Source organism: Portunus trituberculatus, chromosome 17 (genome assembly GCF_017591435.1).
Source record: "Portunus trituberculatus isolate SZX2019 chromosome 17, ASM1759143v1, whole genome shotgun sequence".
Lineage (NCBI taxonomy): Eukaryota > Metazoa > Arthropoda > Malacostraca > Decapoda > Portunidae > Portunus > Portunus trituberculatus.
Window position 1 is genome coordinate 527,501 of NC_059271.1, and position 12,500 is coordinate 540,000.

General features: G+C 45.3%; 1 protein-coding gene across 2 annotated transcripts in view; it reads left to right on the forward strand.

Annotated features, from left to right (window-relative positions):
• The window catches only part of LOC123504734 (multiple epidermal growth factor-like domains protein 6), a 247,815-nt gene that overhangs the window by 200,999 nt on the left and 34,316 nt on the right, over window positions 1-12,500 (forward strand). For both annotated transcript variants that reach the window (XM_045255491.1, XM_045255492.1), the window contains exon 6: window positions 6,702-6,797. In XM_045255491.1, coding sequence (XP_045111426.1) covers window positions 6,702-6,797 — 96 coding nt within the window. The remainder of the gene's footprint in view (window positions 1-6,701; window positions 6,798-12,500) is intronic.

Here is a 12,500-nt window from a genome sequence, read left to right on the forward strand (position 1 = left end):
TGGTGTGAGGGATAGGAGGCTGGTGTGAGGGGTAGGAGGCTGGTGTGAGGGGTAGGAGGCTGGTGTGGTGGGGGAGGAGGCTATAGTGTAGAAAGTAGGAGACCGGTAGGGGTAGGAGGCTGGTGTTAGGGGATAGGAGACTGGTGAGGGGTGGGGTGGGTGGTGGGGGCGGGTAGGAGGCTGGTGTGAGGGGTGCGGAGGCTGGGTTAGGGGGATACACGGCTGAGATGGTGCTTAGGAGGCTGGGGTGGTGGTAAGAGGCTGGTGTGGTGGGAGAGTAGGTGGCTGGAAGTGAGGGGTAGGAGGTTGGGCTGATATGGGGGATAGGAGGCTGGTGTGGGTGGTAGGTGGTTGGTGTGGGGTATAGGAGGCTGTTGGGTGGAGAAGGAGGGGAGGTGCCGTGAGAGAAGAGCCTCATACCTTGGAGAACAATGCCGCGCCTCACATTCTCAGAAGACGGGTTAAGCTTCCCGTCAGCTGGCCGATGACGAACTTGGAAGAGAATGGCGAGCCTCACAAACTTGTATGGTTTTGAAGTGACCCTGAAATGAACACTAACGGCTCGAACACTGCCTGTCCCTGCTGAACACTGCGGCCCAGAACACTGTAGCTCTGCTGAACAATATGAACAAATTGTAATGGCCGCCTTGTACACCACTCAGTCTCCATCAACTTTCTACCAGAGCATTTTATATGTGCTTGTTTATTACGACTTTATTTCCTTGTTTGTTTGTGGGAGGCTGGCAGCAGCGGCGGCCTGAGCGAGGGCGCCGCTAACCCAACACTCGCACACCCTCGGGACTTCTTTTATGGCCGCGGTGGGACATTAATTTCGATAAGTGGAGTATATTTGGATCTGTAGCGTTCGATTTGTTAGTGGGCGAGGCGGTGGGCGAGGCGATGGGCGAGGCGGTGGGCGAGGCGATGGGCGAGCCTGGGCGGGGATCTGGCTGGGCGGGGCGGGGAAGGGTGATAGGTGGTGGTAAATGAGGTGAGAATAGGGGTTGAGTAGGTGATGATGATGAGGGCAACACAAGAGGAGGTGGAGACAGGATGATAGGTGGTGGTAGATGAAGTGAGAGTCGGAGTGGAGTGTAGGTGATAGGAATGGAGGCAGACCGCGGGCAGGACGAAATGGAGACAGGGTAGTGGAAGGCAGGGTGAGGAGAGGTATAGATGCAGGGTGAAGTAATGTAGAACCAAGAAATACCTCGTTTAGCCCATATATTCCCGTGAAAACCCACATTGTATAGAAAAAAGAATATTGATACGGTAAGCTGAAGTGAGGACAGGAGAAGTAGAAAAATTTAATTGGAGAGCAGGGTAGACAAGACAGGGAATTACAGATACAGGGAGGACACAGAAATTACTATAAAGGAAAAGGCAGAGCAGAACGGAGAGGCGATTGGACAGAATTAGACAGGATCGGGTAGAGCATAGTAAAAACAGGGAAGGTAGAGCAGAGACATGTCTAGGCATGGATGAAGCAAAGACAGAGCAGAGTGTTGCCGGGTAATGCCAGGGGAGTACAGTTCAGAGAGGGCTGAGGGAGGGGATGGGTTGGCCTGACAAGCACATTAGCCCGGCTGTCATAATATTGTACTAATACGTATCGTCTGACAGTCTTAGCCTCTCTGACTCCTCTTGAAGTGAAATACCAGAGGGAGAGAGAGAGAGAGAGAGAGAGAGAGAGAGAGAGAGAGAGAGAGAGAGAAACCGGTGAAGTCTATAAATGGCAGTTCCTGTGTAAAAACATTTATATTTTTGTTTGATAGTGCTTATACCAATGCCTTTGTTGATATCACCTTCAAGACACCACCGTCATGTAGCAATATTGTAATTAATTCCATGAAGAATAAGGGAATTTGTACAAAACAAGTAAATGCTAATACCTTTAGAAACACAACGTTGAAAATACCACCTTTGTAAACAACAATACTTTCAATACCTTAATAAACTCAGTATGTACCGGGACGTGGTTCACCTTTGCTACTTAGGGACTGGGGACACCATGCCGCCTTAATGAACTTAGCAGGTGTGACAGAGATTTACCGTCTTATCTTCTCTCCTTCTGTGCTTCCTTCTCCTCCTTTCCTCTTTCGTTCCTTCTCTCCTTCCTTCAGTGCTTCGTCTCATGTTCTTCCTTAGTGTCTCGTTCCTTCGTTCCTGTCTTGTTTTCCTCTATCTTCCACTTCCTTCATCGTAAGTTTTTCTACTTATTACATTCTCTTCTTTTCCGAGGTTATTTTCAATTTGTTTTTTCGTCTTTTCCCTCTTTTTCTTTCCCTCTTCCCCATCTTTTTTGCTGTATTTTCTTTATCTAATCTTTCGTTCTTTTTCGTTACTCGTTACCTATTCTCTCCATTTCTTCTTCCTCTTTCTCTCTAGCTTACCTCATCTTCTTCTGTCTCTCTCTCTCTCTCTCTCTCTCTCTCTCTCTCTCTCTCTCTCTCTCTCTCTCTCTCTCTCTCTCTCTCTCTCTCTCTCTCTCTCTCTCTCTCTCTCTCTCTCTCTCTCTCTCTCTCTCTCTCTCTCTCTCGGTTTCCCTCCTTCCGCTCCCTTCTGTTCTTCATTAATTTCGCTTTATCTATATTGTACATACCTCTTTATACCTAATCATCCACCACCACCACCACCATTACCTCCTCCTCCTCCTCTTCTTCTTCTTCTTCTTCATCTCTCTTCTCTATGAAACTTCGAAGCATCATTTTTCTCGGCCAGGAGTGAGTGAGAGAGAGAGAGAGAGAGAGAGAGAGAGAGAGAGAGAGAGAGAGAGAGAGAGAGAGAGAGAGAGAGAGAGAGAGAGAGAGAGAGAGAGAGAGAGAGAGAGAGAGAGAGAGAGAGAGAGAGAGAGAGAGAGAGAGAGAGAGAGAGAGAGAGAGAGAGAGAACACCAAGGAGGCACATGGAATTAGTGTTTTCCTCTTGCTTGTGGTTACCTTCTCAATTTTTTACTTCCCTCCCTCTCTCTCTCTCTCTCTCTCTCTCTCTCTCTCTCTCTCTCTCTCTCTCTCTCTCTCTCTCTCTCTCTGTAGCCTCGCCTTATGTGACCTCAAATGCCCCTTAACCTCCTCCTCCTTCCTCCTCTTCCTCTTCTTCCTCCTCTTCCTCCTCTTCCTCCTCCTCTTCCTCGCCTTCTCTCGTCAGTCAAGGGTGTGCTGATGTTGACAGAGGCTTTATCAAATTAGTCGATGGGTTGAGAGATGGAAGTGTGTGGTGTTATGTTGTGAGGTTAAGTCTCTCTCTCTCTCTCTCTCTCTCATCTTTTCGTCTCCTCTATATTAGTTGAAAAAAAGAGAAGAGAAGGAGGAGGAGAAAGAAAAAAAAGGGAGAGGTTGAAGAAGGAACAAAAATAAGAACTAGAGGAAGAGAAGGAGGAGAAGAAAGAGGAAGAGGAGGAGTAGGAATGTTGAGGAGAGGGGTGTGGGAGGGTGAGAAATGAGGCTTTGGAGGGAGGAAGGAGGAGGAGGAGGAGGAGAGTGAGGGAGGAGGGAGGGAGAGGAGAGAGGGGGAGGAGAGTGAGGGTGAAAGAGTAACAGTGGTGATGCAAAATGTTGTTAGTTCATACGCAAGTGTTGTGCCGTGCCAGTGTCTTCATTCTTGTTTCCTTTCTTGCGTTATTTCGTTATTTTTTTCTTTCTTTCCTTCTCTGTTGTGTGTGTGTGTGTGTGTGTGTGTGTGTGTGTGTGTGTGTGTGTGGGAGGAGGAGACGGGGGTTCTTGTTGCTGTTGTTGTTGTTGTTGTTCATCTTGTTCTTTTGCTCTTGTTTTTTTTTTTCTTTTTTTGCTTTGGATGGATGCCATATTACATCACATACTTTATCACTTTCTCCTCCTCCTCCTCCACCTCATTCTCCTTTTCCTCCTCTTCCTCCTCCTCTTCCTTCTCCTCCTCCTCCTCCTCCTCCTCCTCCTCCTCTTCCTTCTCCTCCTCCTCCTCCTCCTCCTCCTCCTCATTATCATCATCATCATCATCATCACTGCTTCTACTATCTACCTTATTAATATGCAAGCGTTACGGCGTCATTCTTTCTTATTACTTTTTCACATCTCTCTCTCTCTCTCTCTCTCTCTCTCTCTCTCTCTCTCTCTCTCTCTCTCTCTCTCTCTCTCGTTCCTTCCTTTTTTTTCTTTCTTCTTTTTTTCTCTTTTTTTGCTGCGGCAGGGAAATGTTTTGCATGAAATTCCTTAAGCATTTTGCCAGTTTCTTGCGCTGGCCACTCTCTTCTCCCACAACCTTGCAACAGACACACACACAAACACAGGCGGACAGACAGGGAGGCAGACAGACAGACATATAGACACTCGCCAAGCAGCCAGCCAGCCAGCCAGCCATCCAGCCAGCCAACCAGCCAGCCATCCAGCCAGCCAACCAGCCAGCCAGCCGCCGTGAAATAAACAGAGTAACATGTGTATTCATTTTCCTTTAACGTTTTCTCTTCCCACATTTGTCCTCGCGTTCTAATTAAACCTTCGCCATTTCCTGCGAGTAAAAATTCTGCTAATGGACGTCGCCGTAAGTGGGAAGTTCTGCCTAGCGTCTTAGGGGGAGGAGGAGGAGGAAGAGGAGGAGGAGGAGGAGGAGGAGGAGGAGGAGGCTGTCTCGTTGGTGCAAAGGTGACTGGGAATCAACACCTGCTGATTTTGAAAGATTTTGCATTTTTGTTTTTTCGTGTGGGGAAAGGAATTACTAAAATGAAGAGCTAAGAAGATTGAGGAGGAGGAGGAGGAGGAGGAGGAGGAGGAGGAGGAGGAGAAGGAGGAAGAGGAGGAGGAGAAGAAGGAGGTGGAGAAGAAGAAGGTGAATTAGAAAAAATATTTACTAATCTCTTTATGAAGTATTGTACTCTCTCTCTCTCTCTCTCTCTCTCTCTCTCTCTCTCTCTCTCTCTCTCTCTCTCTCTCTCTCTCTCTCTCTCTCTCTCTCTCTCTCTCTCTCTCTCTCTCTCTCTCTCACACACACACACACACACACACACACACACACACCTGGCCGCTGAATATTCCACCTTTTTTATGAATATTAAACGCTGCAGTTTTCATTCCCTATAAACGTGGATGGTGTACAGCTGCCGGTTAGTTTTTATTTTCCTTTTTTTTCCCTTTCTCTTTTTCCTTTTTGGCCGCTGGTATTTTGAGCAATGGCGTGTGTGTGTGTGTGTGTGTGTGTGTGTGTGTGTGTGTGTGTGTGTGTGTGTGTGTGTGTGTGTGTGTGTGTGTGGTTAGCTCCGATGTATTTCAATATTTCTTTTTTCAATATGTTTTTTCTATCATTATTATTTTTGTTATTTTCATCGTCAAGGGAAAGTCAGTACACATGTTGACTGTATTTGTTTTCCCCTTATCTTTGCCCATTAATGTTTTGCTTTGTTTTGGTTGGCGAGTGTTTCCACCAATGTTAGTGAATGATGCCGAACATCACATCAATCCCGGACCAACCATTGTGCGGGATTGTGTTGGCTGCACCTGTAATTCATGTAGCAGAGTACTCTTGTGTAAATGTGTGTGTGTGTGTGTGTGTGTGTGTGTGTGTGTGTGTGTGTGTGTGTGTGTGTGTGTGTGTGTGTGTGAGAGAGAGAGAGAGAGAGAGAGAGAGAGAGAGAGAGAGAGAGAGAGAGAGAGAGAGAGAGAGAGCTAGCGTGATTTTACGTCGAGTACATTTATGAATTTTCTTTTCTGTCTAAAAACTTCCTGCCACCACCACAACGACCACCACCACCACTACCACCACCACCAACAACAACAACAACATTACTACCACCACCAATATTTCAACCACCACCATTACCACCACCACCACCACTACCACCACTTTCATCACAAAATAGAGAAGCAAACCAAAGCAGTGAAGTGAAATACGTATGCAGGTTTGAGTAGCGGTGTGTGGTCAGTAATTAGCATTGTTATAGCGCAACAGAACAGTGCGTTGCCTTGGAAACAAAGCTGAAGAGGCGAGACAGGTGGCTTGGGAATGCGAGGAGATAAAGCTGAGGAAAATGCGGGGAGGAGGATGTTGGAGATATATCTAACGGGCAGGGAAAATAGAAGATCTGAGAGAAAGTGTATGAATGCAGTGGAAAAGGATATGCTTAGCGTGAATGTGACAGTGAAAGGTGTAGAAGACCCAGAAGGATAAGGAAAATAAAGGAAAAATCAAGAGAAACTGTGGGTGCTATGAAAAGTATATTGTTAGTGTGGTGTAGCTGAGAAAAGAGCAGAAGATAGAGCCCACTAGAAGAAAATGATCCTTTGTGGAGACTCTAAACGCGAACAACCAGGAATAGACAGGAGATTTTGCAAGGGAGATTGCAAGAAGACTGAGTTAGATTTATAGGCTTGAAACTTGACTGAGTGCAAACCTGTAGCACTAAGGCCCGCATATAGAAACACTTCCTCACCACGACTGTTTTCAAAGGCCACAGAGATGATTAGCAGGGCTTTCACATGTATTTCTCTTGTTGATGATATAGTCACTTACACCGTAAAACACCTTTAAAAAACACCGTAGCATCAAATGATAGAGCCTCTTGAAATAATGGAAGTGTTTCAGAATACTGGACTAATTCTCATGTGTCTTTTAGTCTCTCTAACAAGACCCGAAGAATTTAAGTGTTGGTAATACAAAGTAGAAGAGAACAGGAATGCTATTGGCTGGGTGTGAGTCTGCCATTATTCCTCACGTTTCCTTTTCTTTCTCCTGCAGGTGGGTGTGGCCAGCGCGGGTGCTTCAACAGAGGGCGGTGCATCGAGGGCCAGTGCAAATGTTCCCGCGGATTCTATGGACAAAGATGCCAGTACGGTGAGTGGCTTGCTGTGTTTTGTATTCTGGCGGCGCCGGTCGCTCCTCTTAGGTATTCAGGTCCCGCCAGTGTGCTCTTAGTAATTATTGTTTTTGATGTCCTTCGCGGCGCCTTTCTCTGTTTTTATTTTTATTTTTCTTTACTTTTTTTTGTCTTCTTCCACTTAAGATTTCCATGGCGAGTGCTGTTTTGGGTTTCCGTTATTCTTTTTCTTTTTCTTCTCTTCTTTTTTCCTTTCCTCTTTCCTCTTTCTCTCTCTCTTCTCTCCTCTCTCTCTCTCTCTCTCTCTCTCTCTCTCTCTCTCTCTCTCTCTCTCTCTCTCTCTCTCTCTCTCTCTCTCTCTCTCTCGTCTAACTTTGAAATATCTCCTTCACTGATAAAAACTTCGGGAATTTCACCAGCAATTATTAAAGGAAATATTATTGATAAAGATACACAACTTGGATGAAAATTATATTTCTGTATACCAACGATTTACTTCATCTTCTCTCATTGTCATCTCTTATATTTTCTCGAGACACACAAATTCTAAGAAACTCGCTTATGTGCACCTGATGTTCGGTCGGTCGGCGCTGCAGGAGCTAAGTGGCTATTACTGGTGCTGATTAAGGGCGTGGTGGTGCAGACGGCACTTCTCGGGTTGATAGGAGGAGTTGTGCGTGTGAGTGGTGGTCGTGTGGCTCGCTGTGTGAGAGAGATCAGATAAGAGAGAATCCAGCTGGCGAGCGGTACTTGTGAAGATGGAGAGCAGGGTAGAGGCAGGGAATGAGATGGAGAGGTGGAGTGGAAGCGAAATTGTATAGTGCAGCAGATAGTGCATTGGACAGGAATAGATGGTGAAGGTTTGCAGCTAAATAGATAGATTAGTGAATGAATAGATAGACAGCAAGATATATGCAAAGATAGACAGGTAGATTGATAGATAAGCAGAAAGTTAGGTAGATAGACAGTCAAACAGATGGATATATAGATATCGATATATAAAGTATGTTGACAGCAACTTTTAGTATACGATGTAAACAAAACAAAAAAATCATGACATTTATAAAAGAAAAAGAAAAAAAAGTAACACTCAAAAGAACACGACAACTCAATCATTCCACTGCAGACCAACATAACAATCAGTCAAAGCATTAAGTACACGCACTCCTCCAACACCTGACACCTCGAAACATGACAGGAAAAACCCGACTTGCATGGCAGTAGAAGGTGTGTGGCTGCCGTTCCCTTGCAAGCACTCTCAAGAACCTGTTAGTTATTTTCGCAAGTTTTGATGCAGTGACAAGGAACTTAACTAAGGCACCGCTGACATGAACCTTTTTTCTCGGTAACCCGGTCCTTGTTACCACACATCCAAGTAATAATGTAGATATTTATAGGAAACAGCGTTGAATTTATAGGATGTCAAGACCCTTACGAGCCATAATTACTCTGAAACACTCCTGCTCTCCTCAATTACATTCATAATTCTTTAGTTGACGCTACACTTTTTTACGTTTTTTTTTTTTATAGTTCTAGTGATAGATTAAGAATATTTTTGCATTATTGCTAAGAGACATGCTATTGAAAACCCTCCCAATCGTCTCCGTGGCCTTGGAAGATTGCTGTGGTGGGAAAGCAGTGTTTTTGAAAGTGGGTTTTAAAAGAATTAAACCTTTAAATTAAATCTTTCCTTAATCAATAACCACTCCAAGACATCTTTCATATTTTGTAGCCACTTCCAAACATTATAAACGTTAAACATTGCAAAATCCATTCCTCTTAATCTCTTCTTTCCTGGAGACGATTGCAAAGGTTTCATACATTACTTTTAATGTTATGAATTGTCTTATATCGCAATTTAATGTCATGAGTGATTCACTTTAATACGGCCCTTTAATCTTCTTCCTCCCCGTCTCTTCAATTTCTCATGTTTGTTTCATAGATTGAAGAAATTTGGTAGTCAGAGTACAGTGTAATAGTGTCGGTGAGTTTGTTTGCGTGTGTCGGGGAAGGGAGGGAAGGAACAAGCAAATTGCCACAGAAGTTGAAAGATAGCCAGTGGGAATTGTGGCCCGGGGGAAAGAGAGAGAGAGAGAGAGAGAGAGAGAGAGAGAGGGAGAGAGGAGACATGGTGCTCCTAAAAAGGTTACGAAGTGTCGCCTTGGGCCATCTCGGGTCTTCTATGGCCTATTATGGGGTTATGATGCCGCCCCTGGATCCATTCTTGACCCTCCCCCGTATACTATCCTGTGTCACCCCCCACCACCCTGCACCTCCATCTCAACGCCTCCATCCTTGCGCCTCCTTCCCTGCACCTCCATCCCATCACCTCCATCCATGCGTCTCCATCCTAGCGTCTCCATCCTAGCGCCTCTATCCCATCGCCTCCATCCTTGCGCTTCCTTCCCTGCACCTCCATCCCATCGCCTCCATCCTACCGCCTCTATCTTAGCGCCTCCATCCCATCGCCTCCATCCCATCGCCTCCATCCTAGCGCCTCCATCCTAGCGCCTCTATCCCATCGCCTCCATCCTTGCGCTTCCTTCCCTGCACCTCCATCCCATCGCCTCCATCCTAGCGCTTCCATTCTAACGCCTCCATCCCATCGCCTCTATCCCATCCTCTCCATCCCATCGCCTCCATCCTAGCGCCTCCATCCTAGCGCCTCCATCCCATCGCCTCCATCCTTGCGCATCCTTCCCTGCACCTGCATCCCATCGCCTCCATCCCAGCGCCTCCATCCCATCGCCTTTATCCCATCGTCTTCATCCCAGCGCCTCCTTCCTCGCTGCGCCTCTCAGTGAACGCCAGGCTGTTCGCTTCTCGGGTGCGCTGCCTGTTGTGGCAATGCCCGTTAGTGACCCAGTAACGCTGAGTTACCGCCACCTGATCAGCATTAGGTAACGGCAGATGTTGATACAGCTCCAGAATAAACCGTTTAGCGGCCCTCACTACGCTGCGTCTGGCCAACCTCCTCCCATCTCCTTCCTCCCTTCCTTCCTACGTGTTTTCGCTTTAGTTGCCAAGTCTTACGCAGCGCACAGTCTGTCTGTCTTACTCACACACACACACACACACACACACACACACACACACACACACATTCTCTCTCTCTCTCTCTCTCTCTCTCTCTCTCTCTCTCTCTCTCTCTCTCTCTCTCTCTCTCTCTCTCATATTCATTGATGATATTAATGATGATAGATATGATGTAAAAAAAAAACTATATGCTTTTCTTTTTTAATCATCTATTTGGTCCTTTTTTTTCCCTTCGTCTTTTTTTTCCTCCATGTTGCTAGTCCAGTTTTTCTTTTCTTTTTCATTATTTTCCTTCCTTCTCTTGTGTCTTGTTTGTTAAATGTTGTTCTGATTTACACGGCCATTAGTTATGCTGCCTTCCTTCTTGTCTTTCTGTAATCCTTCTTTATTTTTATCCCAGCCAGACGAGTATTTCTCCCGGCTGGTGTTTGGTGTGGCAGCGACGGGGTTTATGTTGTATTCATTCCTGCTGCAGTGAAATATAAAGGGCGATATTGATTTGTTGATTTGCCTCAGTGTGTGTTTTATGTCCTCGTGTGTCGCTTTATGTGTGTTTTGATGGCGGCCGGCTAGCAGAGAGAGAGAGAGAGAGAGAGAGAGAGAGAGAGAGAGAGAGAGAGAGAGAGAGAGAGAGAGAGAGAGAACACACACACACACACACATACACGAGCAGCAATCAGTACACCCATAAATTAAGTAAGTTATCTTCAGTTAATCTATAGCACGGCAGCAGCTCCCGTTCTGTGGTCTTCTGTCTCCTTCCTTCACTCCCTCCTGCTCTCCTCCTCTCCTCTTCTTCCCCTCCTTTCTCTCCTTCCTTCTCTTCCTCCTCCTCCTTTGCCGCTTTCTCTTAGCCAATCCTTTATCGATTTGCTTCGTTCTGAACAGGAATAGAATAAAGAGAGAATAATAGTTAAAGTTATAGTAGTGGTTGTACTAGTAGTAGTGGTAGTAGCAGGAGTAGGAGTAGGAGTAGTAGTAGTAGTAGTAGAAGTAGTAGTAGTCGTAATAGTAGTAGTAGTAGTAGTAGTAGTAGTAGTAGTAGTAGTAGTAGTAGTAGTAGTAGTAGTAGTAGTAGATGAAGTTGTTTTTATTGTTGTAGCAGTAGATAATTAACAAAAAGAAAAAGTAGAGCTATAAAGCACAGAATAACGATAAAGAAAGCACACACACACACACACACACACACACACACACACACACACACACACACACACACGCTCACTTCTTCTCTCTTCCCTTAATTCTCCACTCAATCATTCACGTCCTGCCTCGCCTCGCCTCGCCGCTGCTGCTGCTTCGATTCCTCAAATAAGCCAAAAAGAAGAAGAGGAAGAGGAAAAAACAGCAACAGCAGGACCACGGAACCTTAACGAGCCATGAAAAATAATTCATTGCCGCATTAAACTGATTAAATGTCCAGCAATTGGCATAGAATGACTCGCCGTAACCTTGAACTCTTTGTTATTACTTTCCATTACCTGGCCCTTCATTCGGCAGGTGTGTGTGTGTGTGTGTGTGTGTGTGAGAGATATAGGGTAGGGAGGTTTGCAGTTACTGGTTGGATAAGTGAGTTAGTATATGGATGTAAATGGATGGATTAGTCAGTGGTTGTTTGGTGATACAATGATGTGTGGATAGATGGATGGACTTGGATGGATGGATTGGCATGTGGATGGAAGGGTGAGTGAGGGGTATGAGTGGATAGATAGATGGAAGAATGGAAGAGTGGGTTTGTAATAAGATGTGTGGGTGGTGCTCTCTCTCTCTCTCTCTCTCTCTCTCTCTCTCTCTCTCTCTCTCTCTCTCTCTCTCTCTCAAAATCAACATTAAAAGAAACGAAACGAAAGGAGTGAAAGGAAAAGAAACCAGGTCAAGAATTTGTGAAGAAAATATTTGAAAAAGGATGAATGAGAGAGAGAGAGAGAGAGAGAGAGAGAGAGAGAGAGAGAGAGAGAGAGAGAGAGAGAGAGAGAGAGAGAGAGAGAGAGAGAGAGAGAGAGAGAGAGAGAGAGAGAGAGAGAGAGAGAGAGAGAGAGAGAGAGAGAGAGAGAGAGAGAGAGAGAGAGAGAGAGAGAGAGAGAGAGAGAGAGAGAGAGAGGAAGTCAAGCGGAGAAGAGAATTACGTAAGACTGAGAGAAGAAAAACACAGATTGACTCAAACGCAATCAGTTAATTATTCAAAGCAAGTGAGGGAAGAACAGCCGCCATTGTAGGAAGAGAGAGAGAGAGAGAGAGAGAGAGAGAGAGAGAATTGACGATAGACACACACGCACACACACAGACACACACACACACACACACACACACACACACACACACACACACACACACACACACACACACACACACACACACACACACACACATAGACTTACAATACTTGTAAATCAAAAATAACGAGGTCAGTATGCTGTCTCATCAGAACGACTACGAGTTTTCAAAAGACACATACAACAATAATAATCAGACGCCACCTCATCAATGTCTTCTTACGTGACGGTACAGTAACTCACTATTTTTTTTTTTCTTATGTAAGATGGGAAAGCTGGCTAAGGGCAATATAAAACGAAATAAAAAAGCCCACTTAATTGTTAGTCCCCTTGGAGGTCCGAGTGAGTTAGCCAAAAATAATGGGTTAATTTTTTGAGACCTCCCTCATAAATGAAGTCAAGTCATAGGAA